The sequence below is a fragment of the Garra rufa genome, chromosome 6, assembly GCF_049309525.1.
Source record: "Garra rufa chromosome 6, GarRuf1.0, whole genome shotgun sequence".
NCBI lineage: Eukaryota > Metazoa > Chordata > Actinopteri > Cypriniformes > Cyprinidae > Garra > Garra rufa.
In genome coordinates this window covers 27,221,793-27,244,802 of record NC_133366.1, presented here as the reverse complement: position 1 = coordinate 27,244,802, position 23,010 = coordinate 27,221,793, and the positions used below count along the sequence as shown (strand labels likewise).

At 37.5% G+C, this 23,010-nt stretch overlaps 1 protein-coding gene across 1 annotated transcript in view; it reads left to right on the top strand.

Moving 5' to 3' along the window:
- vps8 (VPS8 subunit of CORVET complex) overlaps positions 1-7,319 on the top strand; it is a 151,753-nt gene extending 144,434 nt beyond the window's left edge. Inside the window, exon 33 of the mRNA XM_073842614.1 lies at positions 7,121-7,319. Coding sequence (XP_073698715.1) covers positions 7,121-7,264 — 144 coding nt within the window. The 3' untranslated portion in view covers positions 7,265-7,319. The remainder of the gene's footprint in view (positions 1-7,120) is intronic.
- Positions 7,320-23,010: the final 15,691 nt, after the last annotated feature.

Genomic DNA, 23,010 nt, shown 5'->3' with positions numbered 1-23,010 from the left:
TGTACCTCATATTGACAAACTGAAAACTGAATTTCAAAAACTGAAATATCACATTTACCTAAATATTCAGACCCTTTACTCAGTACTAGTTGAAGCACCATTGGCAGCAATTACAGCCTCAAGTCTTTTTCAGTATGACACAGCAAGCTTTGCACACCTTGATTTGGGGAATTTCTGCCATTCTTCTTTGCAGATCCATTCAAGCTCCATCAGGTTGGATGGGGACTGTCGGTGGGCAGCCATTTTCAGTTCTTTCCCAAAATGTTCGATTGGGTTCAAGTCAGGGCTCTGGCTGGGCCCCTCTTGGACATTTACAATGGTGTCCCTAAACCAGTCCTGTGTGGCCTTGGCTGTGTGCTTAGGGTTATTGTCATGTTGGAAGGTGAACCGTCAGCCCAGTCTGAGGTTCTGAATGCTCTAGACTAGGTTTTCATTAAGGCTATCTCAATATTTTGGTGCACTGAGCTTTTCATCTACTCTGACAAGCCCCTTAGTCCCTGCCGCTGAAAAAAGCCCCACATCATGCGGCTGCTACCAGCACACTGTACTTTTGGGATGGTGTTCTGCAGGTGATGAGCAGAGCTGGTTTCCTTCAAACACGATGCATAGAATTAAGGTTCATCAGACCAGATAATCTTGTTTCTCAGAGTCAGAGGGTCCTTTAGGTGCTGTTTTGCAAATTCCAAGTGTGTTTTCATGTGTCTTTACTGAGGAAAGGATTGAGTTTGGCCACACCGCCATAAAGCCCACATCGGTGGAGTGTTGCAGTGATGTTTGTCCCTCTGTAGGTTTCTCCTATTTGCATATGATCATGGAGCTCAACTAGAATGACCATCAGCTTCTTGGTCACCAATCTAGACAAGGCCCTTCTCCATCACTTGCTCAGTTTGGCTGGGTGACCAGCTCTTGGAAGAGTCCTGGTTGTGCCAAACATCTACCATTTGAGGAATATGGAAGCCACTGTGCTCTTGTGAACCTTCAGTGCAGCAGATTTTTTTTTTTTTTTTTTTTTTTGGTAGCCTTCCCCAGATCTGTGCCTTGATACAATCCTGTCTCTGAGCTCTGCAGGCAGTTCCTTTGACCTCATTGCTTGGTTTTCGCTCTAACATGCATTGTCCGCTGTGAAGCCTTTTTTAAAGAGGTGTGCGCCTTTCCAAATCATGTCCAATCAGTTTAATTTAACACAGGTGGACAGTCAAGGTGTAGAAACATCTCAGCAATGATCAAGAGAAATGGGAGTCACCTGAGCTAAATTTCAAGTGTTTTTGCAAAGGGTCTGAAAACATATGAAAATTTAATATTTCCATTTTTTCTTTTTAATAAATTTACATTTCTAAAATTCTGTTTTCACTTAAATATTGCAGTATCAGGCTGGAACATAACAAAATTGGAAAAAGGTAAAGGGGGGGGGGCTGAATACTTTCTGAATGTGCTGTATATTGCAAATTACTGTAAAGCCCCACTAAGTAACTTTTCCCTCAATGCGCCCTCTACAGGTTAGAAGCGGAATTGTCCATTACCGCTGTCGTAAATAATTTAGCCTACCGTCGTGTCACATGCACGTTATTTGTTTGAAAGGCTATCCAGGACCGACTTTGGAAATAACGATGTCCAGTGACAAGGTAGAGTATGTTGTATGACATTATAAAACTATGAAAACCTTTAGTGAAGCCTGCCGTGAAGCAAGTCGCATTTGTAGTATCATTTGAACTACAAAACCGCGACCCGACGACCCAAACATACATAGTGCTGTTATGGCTGATAGAGGGTCGCAAAGTGAATACGAAAGTGCCGTTTCACCCTGTTATGAGTTGATGAACCACTGACATGAGTTCGGAAACATTATTTTAAGGTAAAAAAAGTTACTTAGTGGGGCTTTAATGTATTATATTAATTATAAACACAATGATTTGTAGTGCCAACAGTTTTACTGTTTACTGCACGTTGTAATTATTCTCATTATTTTCCTATAGCAGCTAATGAGCAGGAGGTCTCATTCATAGGCTTACTTCCGCATTGAAGAATAAGATGGTTAAAAGTAGCTAAACATTCATTAAACAACCATTTCTATAAGTTTATCCTATAGATGCAGTAATAAATTAAAATGAAACATGGTTGCCATAGTACCTAATGCTGTTTTTCTTCACAGTGGAGTATCAACTCTGGTTAGCAGTTTGGAAAATTGCTCATAGTAAAGTATGATAGAGAGACTGTTACTGGCATTAGACGTGCCCAGACTTCATCCTCTGTGTTTAGCCTGTTTGCTAACAGTATGGGGGTAATAATAAAGCCACCACAGTGACAGGGGCGATGATTAGCGACTGACGTGCTTTCCGTGTCTGTATTTGCTTTTATCCGTCACTCTCCGCAGCCTTCGCTTAGCAGGTGTCCGGTTTAGATATGGAAACGAAAGAAAAAAGAAAAGAAGCGTAAATGACGAATAGAACTACGGCTTATAAATGGCAGTCTGTTTTGAAGACTGCTAATAAACAGCGGGAGAAAGAAGAGGACACAAAATGAGTGAATTGAAATGAGTAATGCTGATGGATTTGATGGTGAAAAGTTGGTTTCCCCCCAGAAAGAAAGGGACTGATTAGAGAGGGAGTGGACAGGAATAAGGAAAAGAAAATTTGAGTGAGATCAGAGGGAAGGAGAGGATAAAGATGCAAAGGAGGGCTTCAAAGTGAGGCTGGAGAGAGAAGGATAGATTATGCTGTTTGATTCATGCTGTTTCGTTAAATGCGCATTGATTGCTCAGGCTGTAACGAGGTCCCTGCTGAAAATATACACATTAACGAATGACTCTGGACAGGCTAATGCTGCTAATGAATGGGGGTTGGTTGGTGTGAGGCTGTGTTTAAGATTTTTACACTCTTCTGTATATCTTACTGCATGGTGCAACCCAGGTTACTGCATAACTTCCACTGGCCAACACCAACAGATTGATTCATTTGTCAATAAAACAATAATATTTGATATCAAGTCCTGCGTGAAATGCTTGTTAAAGGGAACCCCAGGAATTAAGACTTGTATGGCTTAATATAAGTAAATGATGTCTATGTCTTGACTATTGGGGGGTGCCATTATTTTGATAATGTAAAATGGTTCCACTCTGTGAGCTACTGGCGCTACACGTTGCTATTTTCACCACAACACGACTCGGAATAAGCAACTCAGAAAAACAAAATACTGGTACAATGCCACATTTTGAGTTTTTTGGTTGTAAATTTCAGTTGAAGGGCAACAAGAAAAGCCATGTAAAATTTCATTGCTTTTTTAGTGATGAGAAGAGGATGTAGGTGGATGAATAAAACTTCCTAAAGAAAACTGCGTCTTTGTTCTCTCCTACACACTCCTTGTGGAGAAAAATCGATGGTACGGCATTTGGTTTAAGCCTACGCTTATATCAATTACTACCTGTAAGCTCTTTCAGTAGTTGTGGTCATCGTATTTTATTTTATAATATTTTATAAGTTGTGTAGTGTTATGGTAAAAAATAGCAACAGGTAGCATCAGTAGCTACATTTCACGTCATAATGGCACGACCAGTTGTCCAAAATTTGTATTAAACGATAGGAATTTTAAAAATAACGTAAATCTCTTATGCGTTTCTACTACATATTTCAGTAAGAGACATCATATATGTTATATTAAGCCATACATGTCATAATACCCAGCGTTTCCTTTAAAGGGATAATTCACCCAAAGATGAAAATTAGCCCATGATTTATTCACCTACAAGCCATCCTAGGCATATCTGACATTCCTCTTTCAGGCAAACATAATCACAGTTATATTTGAAATTGTCCTGGCTCTTCCAACCTGTGTAATTGCAGTAAATGGTGTCCCTGTTTCTGATTCCCAAAAAAGTATATCCTTCCATTATAAAACTTGACACAGCTCCGGGGTGTTAATAAAGGCCTTCTGATGTGAAACGATGTCAAATAAAAAAAATAGATTTTTAAAACTTTATAAACCGTAATCTCCAGCTTCCTTTCGATCAAGCAGGTGCTTTCACGACAACACGTTCAAGCGTGTGATGTAGGCGTAACGTAAGCTCCAAGGAGAAGAGTGTGGTCTTGTGAGATTAACCTCTAGGGAGTAAGTGACGAACACGGAAGCACAGAGGAGAAAGAGAAAAAGCTCTCCGGAGCTTACGTTACACCAACATCATACGCTCAAACTTCTTGTTGTGAACATGCCTGCTTGATCGACCGGAAGCTGGAGATTACAGTTTATAAAGTTTTAAAAATCTGCATTTTTTTTTTAGAATAACATCGTTTCACATCAGAAGGCCTTCATTGACACCCTAGAGCCATATAAATTTAACAGCGATTCTATTTGTCTGAAAGACGAATGTCAGATACGCCTAGGATGGCTTGAAGGTGAACAATTGATGTCTTTTTTAGTAGAAAACCCATTAAAACTTCACATTATTTGAAAAATCCACATCGTTCGATACATATTTTGGAGTATGGGGGGGCGCTGTTATTTTGATCATGTAAAATGGTTGTACTCTGTGAGCTACTGGCGCTATCCTTTGGTTTTTTTTACCACAACACAGCTAAGAATAAGCAACTCTGAAAATAAAATACTGATGCAATGCCACATTGGTTGGTTTTTGGTTGTAATTTTCAGTTGAAAGGCAAGAAGAGAAGCAATGTAAAGCACTGCTTTCCTAGCGATAAGAAGAGGGGAAAATAATGGGAAGATGCCTTTGGACAAATAAAACTTTCTGAAGACGTCTATGTTCTTTTCAATTCAGCCCTGATGTCTTTGAGGCTTTCAGTAGACCACAGGTACTCAAAGAGCTTACAAACGGCAGAGACAAGAAATGCTAAATGCTGTCCTGGGGGCGTTTAGACTCCTTGTAAGTGGAAAAATCAATGGTACGGCATTTGATTTAAGCCTATACAGTTACATCCATCGTAAACTGTAGGCTCTTTCAGCAGTTGCGGCCATTGTATTGTACAGAGTATTTTATTTGTGTATTCCGAGTTGTGTCGGTAAAAGTAGCAACTGGTAGTGTTAGAGTGCAACTATTTCACGTCAACAAAATAATGGCGTCCCTAATAGTCTAAAATATGTATAAAACTATGTAAATGTTTTACATTTACTCATTTAGCCGACGTTTTTATCCAAAGCGACTTACAATTGGAAATACAACAAGTGATTCATCCGAAGGAGGCAGATCAACATAGGAAGTGCTCAAAAATACCATATATCAGGCGTTGTTAGAAGAGTGCAGGCTAGAAGGGGAAGATCAAGAAAGAGAGGAGAACAGGCTAGAAAGGGAGGATCAAGAAGAGATGAGAAAATTTTTTTTTTTTTTTTTTTTTTTTATAGAGTCACATAGTGTCGAAAAAGATGGGTTTTCAGCAGTCGCTTGAAAGCTGTTAAGGAGTCTGCATTCCGGCTAGGGGTGGGAAGATCATTCCACCAGGCAGGGACGTTGAACAAGAATGTTCTGGACAGTGATTTAATACCCCTCTGTGGTGGTACAATGAGGCGTCTTTCACTAGAGGATCTCAGTCTTCTGGAGGGAGTGTAGATGTGTAGTAGTGAATGGAGGTAGGCAGGTGAAGAGCCGGTGGCTGTCCTATACGCCAGCATCAGTGTCTTGAATTTGATGCGTGCTGTAACCGGTAGCCAGTGCAGAGATATGAAGAGGGGTGTGACATGGGCCTTTTTGGGCTCATTGAAGACCAGTCGTGCTGCTGCATTCTGAATCATTTGTAGAGGTTTGATTGTACATGCTGGAAGACCGGCTAAAAGAGCATTGCAGTAGTCCAGCCTGGAAATGACCAGGGCCTGGACGAGGAGTTGTGTAGCATGCTCTGTTAGGAAGGGCCTGATCTTTCTAATGTTGTGCAAAGCAAACCTGCAAGATCGAGCAGTCTTAGCTATGTGGTCTTTAAAAGTCACTTTTTTAAATAACGTAAATCTTTCATGGGTTTTCTACCACATATATCAGTAAGAGACATCATTTATGTTATATTAAGCCTCACACGTCTTAATACCCGGGGATCCCTTTAAGGGATAGTTCACCTTAAAATGAGAATTCTGTCATCCATTACTCACCCACATGTCATTTTGTGGAACACAAAAGAAGATACTTTTTGATGATATCTATTGTCAGTGAACTATCAAGTATCCTCTTTTATGTTCCAGAGAACAAAGAAACTCATACAGGTTTGGTACAACATGAGGGTGAGTAAATCATGACAGAATTTCATTTTTCGTTGAACTAGCTTTTTAATGCCAGGTGTGAATTTGACGTTGACCTGGTACTCGGCGAACAAAATCAATATGACCAAACTTTATCAGTTGTGTGCAGATAAATCACAATTAAAGATTAAAAGTAGAGGGCAGTTAGTATTCAGAAAAAACTCAGAAATTGTTATAGGCAAAGCACTTTGAGACACAATAAGAAGCTTGAAACTGTTTATTGCACTGTTAACAAATAGGTATTTTTTTTACTAAATGTGTCTATGGCAGCATCTTTAAAGGGATAGTTCACCCAAAAATGTAAATTCTGTCAATAATTACTCACTCTCATGTCATTCCAAACATGTAAGACTTTCGTTCATCTTTGAAACAAACATTACAATATTTTTGATGAAATCTGAGAACTTTCTGACCCTGGACTATTTCTGGTCTCATGAACTACTTTAATGGATGTCCTTGCTACCTTTCTGGCCCTTGAACATGGTAATTATGTTGCTTTCTATGCAGGGTAGAAAGCTCTAAAATATCTTAATTTGTATTCTGAAGATGAATGAAGGTCTTACGGGTTTGGAACGACATGACAGTGAGTAATTAATGACAGATTTGTAATTTTTTGGGTGAATGATCACTTTGATATAATGATAGATTTGTGTTTGTTTTTTTCCAAAACTTTATGTGCACAAACAGTTGTGAATTATTATGCTGTGTTGCTCTATTTTAAGGAAATTATTTATTAATAATATTTTTACATTATATTATAGTATAATAGCATAATTTATTTGTTTATTATTGTTGTAATTAATGACTATTTAGCTGTAATTATTAACTACTGTTTTTTGTTTTCTACTTCTGCACTGCCTCACTTTTGTTCTCTGTTTTCTTTGTTTTTCAGCTTGCTGTTCTGACCGAACTCACTCATACTCATGCCAATGAGAGGCCAGGTCTGTCCAACCCTGTCCATCCAGGAACAGGAAGTATTTATCACAGCGAGAATTTCCAGTTAAAGCTTACTCCTCCGCCATTGGTGGAGGAGTAGATAACTCCGCCCATTGTTACAAATCATAATAAAGCACTACCATGTCTGTACAGAACTCATGTTTGAGATGTTGTGTTTCAATGCTTTATTTTGAGATGCTTTGTTAGTCATCACACTAGTCTAGCCCTCACAGTGTCAAATCAAATTGTCATTAAATCTGTAATTACTTGTTAATATATATTACTTCCACAAGTTTCAGAAATGCTAAACAGAGTAAAATCATTTATATTGTTAAACAGATTAACGTATTTACACTTGGCCCATGGCACAGTAATTAGTAACTACCTGAGGCAAGTAAAGAGAAAGAATGTTTATGATTATATCAGCCTGCATTAAAAAAATTAAATTGCTTTTTATAATCACATAGGAACAATGTTTACTGTTAATTTAGTAATTGAATTTAAAATGTTAAACTTAATTTAACATAATTATAGTTAATTTCAGCATAATTTAGCTTAATTTCATTCTTGCTGTTCAAGCACTAAAAAAGTAAATTCAATTATTGCATGTCTCAAAATTATTGCAGTATAAAGGCAACCACTGAGGCAGAGTTAAGTGTTTGTGAGATTCATTGGCTTTAGTTGTCTGAGAGAAGATGCTGCTCTTGTGCCTCAATTCTCTGTAGCATCTCTAGACCTCAAAGAAGTTGTGGTCGGTGTGTGAAGTCTGATATATTTTGTTTTTCTACAAAGCATAGACTAAGGTTAAGAGGACACCAGCAATCCTCTCTGCTCTCCTGATGGTCCATCGTGGCCTTTTTGTTAAATCTGGTTGCTGAACCAGATCAGATAGTGTTCAGTATTCCAGTCAGCAGGTTGAACTTTCTCAGTTGTCTCCAGTATCACTGATTCTAATATACACACTGTTACTTACACAGGAAACAGCGAGATGTGTGTGCTAGAGAACAGATACACAGAGAGTTCTTTAAGAGATAGAGAGCAGGCGCTGTTCCCTTACAGCCTCTGAGAAAGGATTGTTCTCTCATCAAAAGCTCATTTTAGTGTCCTAAACAGTGTAAGGCACAGAGATGCACCACAAACACTGCCCTGCTGATGCAGCTGTGGGTGTGTGTGTGTGTGTGTGTGTGTGTGTGTGTGTGTGTGTGTGTGTGTGTGTGTGTGTGTGTGTGTGTGTGTGTGTGTGTGATAAAGCTTCGTTTACGGTTTATGTGGGTCTTAAACAGTCTTAATTTGCCCTTCCTCAAATTAAGGCCTTAAAAGGTCTTAAATCAGAGCGGAAAGTCATAAATTCAGAAACTTAAATGTTGCATGCAATGCACTGCACAAAGTAAATGTCTTATTTAATATTTTCCTCTTGATTTCCAAAATAAAAAATCTGAACATCCTAAAATCAAGATACATTCACTTGAGATACAAAGTGAAGATAAGAAGTGTTGTTTTATGGGTAAATTCTAACGGGGTAAATTATACTTATTTTGCTTCTGGGAAGCGTAAATATTTAATGCAGTTTCTCAAGGGTCGTACTAAATAAAAAAAAAAAAAGATCTTTAAACAAAATAAGAATAATGTTTTGCAAGGGGTGTGTAAACTTATGATCAAAAGTTGCTTTTTTCTGAGACTATTGTCAGATATTTGTTCTTGTTTTAATAATAAATTCCATTTTGACCAGTTTCACGGAAAGCAAGACTTCTCATATAATTTTGCTTATCAAGTAAATGTAACTTTGATTTAAAAATCTTTAAGGCCTCTTTACACCAAGAATGATAACTGTAAAGATAACCATATTAGTGTCCACACCAGCAGATGATAAACTGTCTGTTAAGTATGGAAGCCCTTTTCTGCCACTGAATAAAAATTTTAAAAAGTTTGTGACAGAAAAAAGTCAGAATTGTAAGAAAAAGTCACAAACTTTATTTTATTTTTTATTCAGTGGGAGAAATGGGCTTCCATACTTAACAGACAGATATAAAGTATATTTTTATATTTATATAAAGTATATATTTCTCAGAATTGCGAGTTGCAATTGCAAGTTTATATCACACAATTCTGAGAAAAATGTAAAAGCGAGATGTAAACTTTAAAATGCAAGAAAAAAAGTCTGAATTGTGATAACTCCTTTTTTTATTTGTATATTTCAGTGGCGAAAACAGGCTTCCATAGTTAAACGCAGGCTCGTCTGCCACTTTAAATTCTTGAGCTCATTATAGCAGGATTGATTCTGATTAAGTGTCAATGTTTTTATAATTCATCAGCTGGAAAAAAAAATCGTTCTGGAAGGGATTCCACCGATATTGTTTCTCTGTGCCTTTATCATAATAGCTGTGGCGTGGACTCTATTTGTTAATACTGAGAATGATTTTTATAACTATATGTGACCCTGGACCACAAAACCAGTCATAAGAGTAATGTTTTGTTTTGTTTTTTTAATTGAGATTTATACATCATCTGAAAGCTGAATAAATAAGCTTTCCATTGATGATAGGACAATATTTGGTTGAGCTAAAACTATGATTTTCTGGAATATGAGGGTGCAAAAACATCTAAATACTGAGAAAATTGCCTTTAAAGTTGTCCAAATTAAGTTCTTAGCCATGCATATTACTAATCAAAAATTAAGTTTTGATATATTTATGGTAGGAAATTTACAAAAGATCTTCATCTTTACAAACATTATCTTTACTTAATATCCTAATGATTTTTGCCATAAAAGAAAAATCGATGATTTTGACCCATGCAATTTATTTTTGGCTATTGCTACAAATATACCCGTGCTTCTTAAGACTTGTTTTGTGATCCAGGGTCAAATATTGTCATTATCTTTAGAATTATCATCCTTGGTGTAAACAGGCCTTTAGACTTGTGCACTGGAAAACAAGACAAAAATACTGAACATCGCTTTTTTTGCAAATACAGTAAAAGTTATGGGTATTTCCATATGGATTAAAACATAATAGAGGTCTGTTGGAAGTTTTATTTTCAAACCTGGAGTGTTGCTAATACAACTGAATAAATATAAGTGTGCTACCTTTTTATATTTACATGTAGAGTTGGTTTCCACCAATTAGCACACAGGAAAAGAATGAACACAGCCACAGCTAAAATGCTTCCTGAAGTAAGATATTGTAACTGGATCTTATTTTTCCACCTACACTTCTATACATAGAGCATAAATGATCCCTAAACTATTCAGCAAAGGCCTGACTGCTTCCACCTTGGCTTCTACTTTTAATACTCCCATATGCACTTGAACAACTCAGATAAAAGGCAATTTCTAAGTGTGTCGTGAGCGTTTACATGTGTGGGCAGTGGAGGAGAGTCAATCAAAAGAATGGAGTGTTTTTCAATGATGGCTTTAAATCCCTCTGATTGTGCTGAGCCTCGGTCTGTGTCTCTAAAGTGCTGTAGGAAACATGACAAATCTGCATTCAGGGCAAAAAATTATTACAGGTCATTCATGAAAAGTTTTCCAATATGACCTTTCATATTCAAAGCATTTGTAAAGTGTAATATATTTAAATAAAAAAATAAAAAACAGGAAAAAGCCTGTTTTATTTTCCTGTATATGCATAGATGCATTGCTAACCGCACAAGGTGTTTGATGCATAAGGTGCTTAATAGTGTAATCTCACTGAATGCATTAATATTGAAGCCTTTTAAAAGAGCACATCCTCATTACCACTACAGAAAGAAAGCTATGCTGTTAAAAACTCGTGTTTATTCCTGGCTAGACATGTTTCATGAGCCTTTCCATTCAAAGGATCTAGTTTACTCTGTAAAGCACATAGAGGCAGGAAGAGAGAAGATCCGGCATCATGTTGCGCTGTATTGATCTTGTTTGGAGGAGACTACTTCATACAAATAGGAAAATAAATAAATAAATACATAAATAAACAGTTGGACATGAAATCAAGTGCAGAGAGCTGTGAAGTGCAGCGCCTGTGCTTCTTATTTTAAAAAAGCATTAAAGGTCCCATATTGTCAAAATCAAAATTTCCTGGCTTTTTTCATGATAACTGAGGTCTAGGGGCTATGTAACTACCATATGAGTTTCAAAGCAGTCAATCCACAGTAAACTGCACACAGCCTGCTTAAAGTAGCTGTTCATTTTCACGAGCCGCTGTGACTTCCGTACAGATGTGACGTCCGATCTACTCAGTCACCGCCTTCAGTCACCACCCCAGCACCAACCACCGTCCCACCCTCCTTTTGTCAAACCCAGACAACAACGCATCCATTCCATTGTTAAGCAACAACAACACGAAAACAAGTCGAGAAAACGCTGTTCAGTCCATGGATGTCAGGAAACTACATCATTGCACAGGCTTCAGAACAACGTGAATATAAGAGACCAGTGGCAGTCAACTTCAGCCTCTTTCACACAGCGATTCCGGTAAATACACGGATAATGTTTCCCATGATTTGTTCCGGAGTTGTTTAATTTGGTTCATTCACAGTTGTTTTCCGGAATCTGTGCGTCCTTTACACACAACCCTTAAAGACATGTGAAGTTTGGATGTGAGATGTAATGCGACGCATACGTTTCACTAAACTGAAAGTAACCTGATGAACAATCTGTGCTTCAGCGCTGATAGTGCGGAGCTGGCTCTGTCTGATCGCTGCTTCATTCCACTTTGCACGTATTTTTTTGTCGTGAAGAGTCGCAGGGTAACGTGCATCATCACTACAACACTGCCTTTATGGTTCTGGCTTTTGTTCACACAGCGCTCGTTCCCGTAATTTTCCAGAATCAGCGCGCATTGTGAAAGGGGCTTTACTGAAGCAACAGTTATGTAGCTTACTGCATTCGGTGTTTGAAAAAGAAAAAACATTAATGATCATTCTGAAATATCCTCTTGAGTATCAGCAAGCTAGGCTCTCTCTATGGCTCTGGGTTCGGCTACAACGATACATGACCGTAGTTACCTGTGATTGGCCTGGCTGTGCTTCACTCAGAAAACAACAGGCCAATCAGAAGAGAGGCTCATGAATATTAATTAGATGGGCCAAAATCGACCTGTTTTTGACAGAGCTCCTAAAAAAGGAGCTGTAAAAATATATTGAGATGGATTTTGGCACTTATACCGCAAATATATATTCTTAATGACATCAACAACTAAAATAAACCTCCAGAAATGTGTACAATATGGGACCTTTAAGTAAACTTCTGCTTCAAGTGCAGCCTTTCAAGGGCACATATTTAAAAAGCAATTTGCTGATTTTCCATTTCGCTGTCTGTCATTTACATAGTTTCAGGATAAATAAATATATATATTAGTTTGACAAGAGATCTTGTATTTTAATAGATGGTGTTGTGGCATGAAATGTGATGTAAAAGGCACAAAGGATTCATAATAGTAATTTCCTTTTAATTGTCCCTGAATCAGTGAAGAATACTAAAGATATTTAACCCCGCTTTAAATGCAAAGGGTGTTCATAGAGATATTCCCAACTGGACAAAAGCTCTGGAGTGCTTTTAAATTATTATTAGTGTACATGAGACTGTGCATCTCATTCTTAGAGACTTGGCAACATGTTTCATCATGTATATACATATATATATATATACATATATATATACAGGTCCTTCTCAAAAAATGTGCATATTGTGATAAAGTTCATTATTTTCTGTAATGTACTGATAAACATTAGACTTTCATATATTTTAGATTCATTACACACAACTGAAGTAGTTCAAGCCTTTTATTGTTTTAATATTGATGATTTTCGCATACAGCTCATGAAAACCCAAAATTAGCATATTTCATCCGACCAATAAAAGAAAAGTGTTTTTAATACAAAAAAAGTCAACCTTCAAATAATTATGTTCAGTTATGCACTCAATACTTGGTCGGGAATCATTTTGCAGAAATGACTGCTTCAATGCGGCGTGGCATGGAGGCAATCAGCCTGTGGCACTGCTGAGGTGTTATGGAGGCCCAGGATGCTTCGATAGCGGCCTTAAGCTCATCCAGAGTGTTGGGTCTTGCGTCTCTCAACTTTCTCTTCACAATATCCCACAGATTCTCTATGGGGTTCAGGTCAGGAGAGTTGGCAGGCCAATTGAGCACAGTAATATCATGGTCAGTAAACCATTTATCAGTGGTTTTGGCACTGTGAGCTGGTGCCAGGTCGTGCTGAAAAATGAAATCTTCATCTCCATAAAGCTTTTCAGCAGATGGAAGCATGAAGTGCTCCAAAATCTCCTGATAGCTAGCTGCATTGACCCTGCCCTTGATAAAACACAGTGGACCAACACCAGCAGCTGACATGGCACCCCAGACCATCACTGACTGTGGGTACTTGACACTGGACTTCAGGCATTTTGGCATTTCCCTCTCCCCAGTCTTCCTCCAGACTCTGGCACCTTGATTTCCGAATGACATGCAAAATTTGCTTTCATCCGAAAAAGGTACTTTGGACCACTGAGCAACAGTCCAGTGCTGCTTCTCTGTAGCCCAGGTCAGGCGCTTCTGCCGCTGTTTCTGGTTCAAAAGTGGCTTGACCTGGCGCCTGTACACGGTGGCTCTGGATGTTTCTACTCCAGACTCAGTCCACTGCTTCCGCAGGTCCCCCAAGGTCTGGAATCGGTCCTTCTCCACAATCTTCCTCAGGGTCCGGTCACCTCTTCTCGTTGTGCAGCGTTTTCTGCCACACTTTTTCCTTTCCCACAGACTTCCCACTGAGGTGCCTTGATACAGCACTCTGGGAACAGCCTATTCATTCAGAAATTTCTTTCTGTGTCTTACCCTCTTGCTTGAGGGTGTCAATGATGGCCTTCTGGACAGCAGTCAGGTCGGCAGTCTTATCCATGATTGCGGTTTTGAGTAATGAACCAGGCTGGGAGTTTTTAAAAGCCTCAGGAATCTTTTGCAGGTGTTTACAGTTAATTAGTTGATTCAGATGATTAGGTTAATAGCTCGTTTAGAGAACCTTTTCATGATATGCTTTTTGAGATAGGAATTTTGGGTTTTTATGAGCTGTATGCCAAAATCATTAATATTAAAACAATAAAAGGCTTGAACTACTTCAGTTGTGTGTAATGAATCTAAAATATATGAAAGTCTAATGTTTATCAGTACATTACAGAAAATAATGAACTTTATCACAATATGCTAATTTTTTGAGAAGGACCTGTATATATATATATATATATATATATATATATGTATATGTATATATATATATATATATATATATATATATATATATATATACACATATATATATATACATATATACATACATCAAAAAAATTATTACTCATCTTTTATTTACATTTGAACAGAAAATGGCATGTCCAAAATTATTCATACCCTTTTCAATAATCAATAGAAAAATCTTTATTGGCTATTACAGCAATCAAACCCTTCCTATAATTTCTGACCAGCTTTTTGCATGTCTCCACTGGTGTTTTTGCCCATTCATCTTTAGCGATGAGCTCCAACTTTTTCAAGTTGGAGGGTCTCCTTGCCATCACCCTGATCTTTAGCCAAGTTTCTCTGCAGACTGCCTGATGTTGTTGTTGAGAATTTCAATGTATTGCTCCTTTTTCATGGAGCCATTTACTGTGATTAGGTTCCCTGGTCCACCGGCTGAAAAACACCCCCAAAACATTAGGTTCCCACCACCATGTTTGACAGTGGGAATTTGACAGTCTTAGGATTGAAGGCTTCTCCTTTTTTGCACCAAATGACGGCTACATCATTGTGGCCAAACAATTCAATTTTTGTTTCATCTGACCATAAAACAGAAGACCAGAAGTCTTCTTCTTTGTCCAGATGAGCATTTGCAAAGGCCAAGCGGGCTTTTTTGTGCCTTATCTGGAGAAGTGGAGTCCTGCTTGGTCTGTGTCCGTGGAACCCAGTGGTGTGCAGTGTCCGTTGGACTGTATGCCTTGAGATGGTGCCACCAGCAGAGCCCAGATGCTGGTCGGAAGCCCAGGTGTCACTTTTGGCTTCCGACCACATCCTCTGAGATTTTTCACAGTGTGGAACGTCTTGTATTTTTTAATAATACTTTGTACTGAAGCCACTGGAACTTCAAAACATTTAGATATGGTCTTATAGCCCTTTCCTGACTTGTGAGCAGCCACAATGCGCAGCCGGAGGTCCTCAGTGAGCTCCTTTGTCTTAGCCATGACTGTCCACAAACCAGCAGCAGAGAGCTTCTGTTTTTTCACCTGTTGAGTTGATTAAAACAGCTGTTCACAATGAATCAGGGTAATTAGAATGCTTTAGAACAGCTTGGACTATTTGGAATGGTAGAGAACTTTGGATTTTTCCATAGACTGTGACAGTTTGCAAAGGGTATGAATAATTTTGGACGTGCCACTTTTTGTTCAAATGTAAATAAAAGCTGAGAGATATTTTTCCCCACAATGATGCCTCTTGTACATCGTCTTATTATCTTTTGGGAGAAGCCTGTGTCATTTCCGGTCAAATAAAAAACTTGCTTTTTGAATAAAAGTAAGTTTAAGTCAGAATTTGCCAGGGGTATGAATAATTTCAGGCTTGACTGTACATATATATATATATATATTGCAATCAGACATTTGCTGCAGAGAACAAAATTTTATGAAAACAATTCAACAAAGGCATCAGTAAACTATTGGAGAACATTTATTAATACACATTTGAGGGATTCTGAGAATGGAAAATTGATGAATAATGAAAAAAAAAAAAAAAAAAAAAAAGAATTGACTCTGAACATTAATGTTCAAAACTATTCAAAAGTCACCAAAAGTCACATTTGATTTAGAATCTTTTATTTTTTATAACCTCTAATAAACGCTGCCTGTAAGCACTTAGAAGCTTCTGTTACCCCTCTGCAATCTTGACCCATTCCTTACATGAAAAAACTTCAAGATCATTGATAGTCTTTGGTTTTCACATTGCCACTGCTTTCAACAAATTCAACCAAATATTTTGGTTGACAATTTTGTTCCCTACCATAAAAATAAGTGACTTAAAAACAGCAATGTTGAATAGTGGTTGAATAATTATGACATAGCTGTGTTATTAAAAATCTTAGAACTCATTACATTGCAGCATATATTGACATTATCGGTTTTAATATGCCAGTAAACTGTTGTAGGTGCAATTTTTATAAAATATGAAGACATTTTCTGGTTGTCCACAATTAGTGAATCTGCATGAAATTACTTTTACCTGTGTGGACTTGAGGATATCTGACTTTACCTTCTCCTTTACCACCTATTTTCAACATTCTGATGCATGAAGTGTCCCAATACTTTTTCATGTTGTCACGAAGGGTCAACATGTGTTCAGTAAACTTTCTAGGGCTTAATGTAGCGTTTTGATTGCCAATCGCTGCTTAATAAAGAATCATAGCATATTTTAGTGTCTTCCACCTAAACAGCCAAATGCACTTCAGTATTTATTGCATTTGAAGCATTTTTGTATATGTGACGGATGTGAATTGACATGAATTGTGTGAAAAGTGAAAACATTGACAGTTGCTAGGTTACACTACGCCAAGGAAAGTAGATCAAGGCAGGGCAGCTACTAAGAGCTGAAAGGATGAAAGGATTGAAGCAGCAGATCTTGTCATGCTGGCTATAGACTCATTCATCCTCAGAATTCCATCATCCACGTGGAGAGCATATTCTCCATTAAGAAAAGCAAGAGGAGTGAATCAAGGAGGAGTAATCCATGTCAAAGTCTATTATTTCGATTCTAGGACTAGCAACTGTTGTTGCTGAGAGAAGAGAAAGTACACGTTATTTTCATTCTTTCTTGACACTTTCAGTTGTAGCCTGCTGTTGTTTTTTGTAATTGGAAATATAATATAATATGACAATTGACATTTACAGTAAATATTTGACATTTTTTATCTTGAATTCTTTTGTTTTAATTCTGGTTTAATTTGCCTCAGTAGAAGCTAAGTTGATATGTGTAATATTTTAGCACAGTGTTAATATATTTTATTTTCAGAGATAATATGTTATAATGCTGAGTTCAAAAGTTTACACCCCCCTTTCAGAATCTGCTAAATGGTAATTCGTTTACCAAAATCAGAAGGATCATACATAATGCATGTTATTGTTTATTTGGTACTGACCTGAATAAGATATATACATAAAGGATGTTTACATATAGTCCACAAGACAAAATAATTGAATTAAATTTATAAAAATGACCCCATTCAAAAGTCTACATCCCCTTGATTCTAAATACTGTTGTTACCTGAATGATCCACAGCTGTGTTTTTTAGTTAGTGATAGTTAATCAAGAGTACCTTATTTGTCCTGAACAGTTAAACTGCCTGCTGTTCTTCAGAAAAAATCGGTCAGGTCCCACAAATTCTTTGGTTTTCCAGCATTTTTGTTTTGATTTTGAGATTTTGGGTGAAAACCTTTGAACAGAATGAAGATATGTACATTTTTCTTATTTTGCTTAAATATGTTTTTTTTAGTACTGCCCTTTAAAGGCTACAGAAGATAGTTGATCTTCAAATTCAAAAAGCTGTTGTTTCAATGCTTGTTTTTTCCTTTTGCAGCATCAGTGAGCGTTTGACCCTTCTGCAATAGTTGCATATGAGTCCCTCAGTTGTCTTCAGTGTGAAAAGATGGATCTCAAAATCATATAGTCATTGTTGGAAAGGGTTCAATAACACAAAAATGCTGGAAAACCAAAGAATTTATGGAACCTGGTTTTTCTGAAGAACAGTGGGCTGTTTAACTGTTCAGGACAAACAAGGGACTCATGAACAACTATCACTAAACAAAAAAACAGCTGTGGATCATTCAGGTAACAGCACAGTATTACGAATCAAGGGGATGTAAACATTTTAAACAGGGTAATTTAAAAAAATCAACTATTGTTTTATTTTGTAGATTATATTTAAACATCTTTTATGTAATATATTTAAATAAATACATTTTGTGTGATCATCTTATTTTGGTAAAATAATAAACATTTTGCAGATTCTGAAAGGGGGATGTAAACTTTTGACCTCAACTGTATGCATACTGCAGACATACATACTATGACTGTTTAGCATTTTGGTTTTATTTAAAATGTGGTCAACTGTTTATGGAAGCCATTTTCAGAATTGTGACATATAAACTCCCTCAAGAACTGGACTTTCTAACTCACAATTGTAAGTTTATTTCTCACAATTCTAAGTAAAAAAAGTCAAAATTGACGAGATACAAACATGCAGTTCTGAGTTTATTACTCACAACTGCGGGTTTATATCTCACAATTCTGAGAAAAAAGTCAGAATTGCGAGAAAAAAAAAGTCAGAACTGAGATAAAAAGTTGCAACTACCTTTTTTTTTTAAACTGTATTATTCAGTGGCCGAAATGTGTATATGTGATAGAAAACAGAGACTGTCTCTATTAATTAATTAATAAAAAAAAATAAAAAAAGACAGAGTATCACTTATTTTCACTTATGGCATAGAACAGATCGACTTTTTATAGATGAAATGGTTTCCCTGTTAAACCTGGAAAACAAGTGTTAAACCTAAAATCTAAAATAAGAATTTTTAAAGGAGGCTAAATAACAAGTCACTATATTTAAGGCTCCATATTTTTTTCTCTGTGGTTTAATGACAGATTGATGCCTTTCATTGTTGTATGAGAGGCTTTCCACTAAAATGTTTGTTGAAAATGTATTTTCTTATTTCTCCAACAATGACTTGCGCAACAGCAATTAACAACCAAAGGGATTATGATTCATCTGTAATAACACTAACTTGAATTGTAAATGAAGCCGCGCTAGAGGTTTTGTTGCCCTCATGATTGAGTTGATTGAGCTTTGTGGAGGAGTGTTTGGTCTCCAATCCCTTTTTTCTTCCTTTTTTAATGATCTGACTCAGGCACAGCTGGCCTCTCTTGAGTATTTAAACCGTGCCATGTCTCAGCTCTGCACATTTCTGCTCACACTGTGAATATTCGGTCTTATGGAAAGAAAAAGCACTATAGGCTTAACGAGATAGAGAGGGTAATTACGGAGTCTTCACAAGTTGTGAAATTGACTGAATGTGTTGTTAAATAATTGCACTGCCAAAGCTGTTATTGGCTGTGCTGCATTTATTAGTGTCATGCTAATTCCAAAGTCAATGTTCTAATCTGGGCAATTTACCTGAAACCACCCACCCACTCAAAATTCGATGCGATTCTGAGCCTGTCGCTGCTGGACATTAAACAAGAAATGTGAGTTCATATCTATCTTGGCGAGCTTGTAAGCTTCTCAGTGCATTTCCTTCATGTTTCATTGTGTTTTATGCCTTGGGAATGCTATCACACTCTTGAGGGAAACTCCAATATGTTTTGAGAGACTCATTGCTCTTCAAGGACCGTGCCTCTGTTCACAGCAGTAATTCATCATCATCATGGACTTATTTGTGTTCAGGGTAAACAAACAATATAAAAGAACCATCTCCCTACTTCTGTTGTACTTTGGTGATGCTGGATAACTTCCAAACCATTTTGTGATGTATAGTCTGTGCGCTTGTTACTATTTAATCAGAGCTTGGAAATAAGATGATTTAAGCTAGTTTTTAGATCACAACTTTGCATTTTTGTTTGTGTACGATTTAAAGAAGAAGTGTGCAATTTCTGTGCCAGTTGCATCACGAATTGGAAAAATGATGGCTTTTGGTCTCTGCATGTCAGGCTTTGATAGGAAGCAGTATTTTAATACAAAACAAAATACACATTGCTTTTAAAGTGGTGACATGGAATTCAATCTCTAACTGGCATGTTTCAGAAAATGAAAAGATACTTCAGACACTTTTTAAATAGTGCAATTCTCTGAGAGACTTACAAAATGGAGCCAATATGCTCTTACAAGACCCTACATGGTTACTCCAGTAACCCATCATAATAGAAATAGTATTGAGGCTCTTACTCACATATATATATAACAGGAAATTTGCAACACCGTCTCCTGGCTATAACTCACTTTAGTTTAGATTTTGACACATCCAGAGTTCAGCTTTAAAAGATACATCAGCGTTTAACAATTTGTGTAATCTTTTTTTTTTTTTTTTTTTTGGCATTTTTGCCTTTATTTTGATTGGACAGATCAGAATTGACAGGAAGCGAAGTGTGAGAGTGATGGGGGAAGGGTCGGGAAATGTCCTCGATTCGGGATCCGACTCGAGGTGCAATTTGTGTAATCTTTTAAAGCTTTTAAAGCTTAAACGACTCACCTCTATACAAGTGGCAAAGGAAACAGATTTTGGTCACACTTTATGTTAAAGGTTTTCACTTTTACATGGTGTTTGGATATAAATGCGTCTTAGAAGTGTTATCGCAACCAGGTGTTGTTTTACATGACCATTGAGGAATTTGTACTGTACCTCATACTTGTGGAAAATGGGCATTTGATGTCCCCTTTAAGGCTAACTAATAACTAAATATTAGTATCCAATTCTCATATAAACAAACCATTAACTATGACTTTTGCCTCAGTAAACTCCTAATTTGCTGCTTATTAATAGTAAGGTAGTTGTTAAGTTTATGTATTGGGTATGATTAGGGATGTAGAATATAGTCATGCATAACCTGTGCTTTGTAAGTACTAATAAACATCCAATATGTTAATCATAGGCATGCTAATAAGCAATTAGTTAATAGTCAGAATTGGTCCCTATACTAAAGTGTTACAGATATTTTTATTTAACTTAATTTTTATCGAGCTTCTGTTTTTTTGTTTTTTTTTTTTGGGGGGGGGGGGGGGGTCGGTTTGAGAACCACAGACCAGATATACATTGAAGGTATCAAGGTCGTTTCGTGTCTTAGGACATCAATGTATCGTCACGAGCCGCAGGGTGTCTGTGCATGTTTTTTGTTACTTGTAAAGGATTGGTGCCCATCCTCTGCCATTATATGGCTAACAGACTGCACCGGGTTGAGTTAAAAATCTTAGTTTGTGTTCTACTGTAGAAACAAAGTCACCTACATCTTGGATGCCCTGGGGGTAAGCAGATGAACATCAAATTTTCATTTTTGGGTGAACTATCCCTTTAAAGGGGTCCTATTATGCTCCTTTACAAAGTCTTTATGTTGTTTTGGGGGTGTACTTGAACATGCTGTCATGCTTGGTGGTTCGAAAAAAGCATATTTTTTCACACAATTTACTTTATTACAATAGCTTTCTCCCCAGGCTGCCACAAACGGCTCGATTAGTTCCAGGTTCCACCTTCCGAAAAAACAAAATGTATTGTGATTGGTCAGCAGTCCCACTGCGTTGCGATTGACAAACAGCGTAGACTGCGTTCCACCCTGCTGCGCCCCTTCACAAAGCAGCAAACTAGATTAAAGTGATTCTTACCTTTTAAAGGAACCGTATGTAAGAAATTTATGTCAGTTAATCATAAAATGGCCCTGACATGTCACTAGACATTAAGAAATCATGTTCATTTCAAATACTTATATCACTGACAACAGTAGTCTGGCCAGGATATTGTCATTTAAAAGTGAGAGTTGCAGCCCTCAACTGATGTTATTGTTGTCATTTTGTGTTTTGGTCTGAGGCTCCACCCTCCAGCTATCTACCAATCACGAAATCAGTAGAGTTTTGTGATCTGGGTTGCCAGCTCTGTTACAGCTGCAGCTATATGAACGTGTCGGATAAAACATGTATAACGTTACGAAAACTAAAAGATCTCGTTATGAATCCGAAATACGTCGTGACAAAGTCCAAAATAAACAAGGATTTGTATAGGAGATGCCTTTGAAAGATGGAGACGGCTGAAAACGGAGAAGAATTTGAAGATAGACGCCAACGTTGCTAATTTTCTCCTGGACTGGTAAGATTAATCTATGTTTGGCTAACTTTGCTTCCGTACACAGTGGACTTTCCACGGTCGGCCGTGCTAAATGCGTTCATAAAAAGCTTTATATCGCACCACTAGCAGGGTATGAAAACAATCTATGTTCCGACTGAAATGTGGTATTACAGTACATCTTTGTGAAATATTTGGCTAATCGGCATCTGTAAATTTTTGCGATACATAATTACTTCGCAAAACATCTCTTGTGAAGCATAAACATAATTAACAGAAGAAAAACAAATTATGGTGTAGGACTCGTCACTTGCCGTGGGAAGCTCCTTGTAGCAGCCTATTCCTGCAGCTTAGCTGGCAACCTGGAGTCAGGGGGGGAGCGGGAGGGGATACACTGTTCTACAGTATTTTGAAAGTGATTGCAGTACCAGTTTTGACCACAATCCTACATACGGTTCCTTTAAATATGGAATATATAGAATATATAGAATTGATTTAATATAACTCAGATTGCATTCGTCTGAAAGAAGGAAGTCATATACACCTAGGATGCATGAAGGGTGAGTAAATAAAACTCTACAGTATCGTTGGTCCTATCGTCAGCCTGCGAGATCACCGATACGTGATATTATCATTATTGTGCTAATGTATTTAATTATTTGCATGCCCGAAACCATAAGGCTAGTGAAGCTATCTACACTGTATGATGAATAAATGTCTTACCACACACTGCACGTCTACGGCGAGGCGCCAACGCATCCACGGATGATCACTAGTCAATGTTGGTGTTTACATCAGCAGCGGATCTGCATGTGTTTGGACCCTCTGTACAACACATGTGAACGGCGCGGCTTCAGCACGGCTACCGGAGCAGTTCGCGGACCCTTTAGTTAAAGCTTGCATTTAAACGAGCCGACAAATTGGCACGATTTGGCACAAAATCATCCACAATGACACACGGGGTATGTTTTTTGCACTGGGGTCAATAAGGCCACTGGCTCACTTTCAGATCAAGAGATGGAACT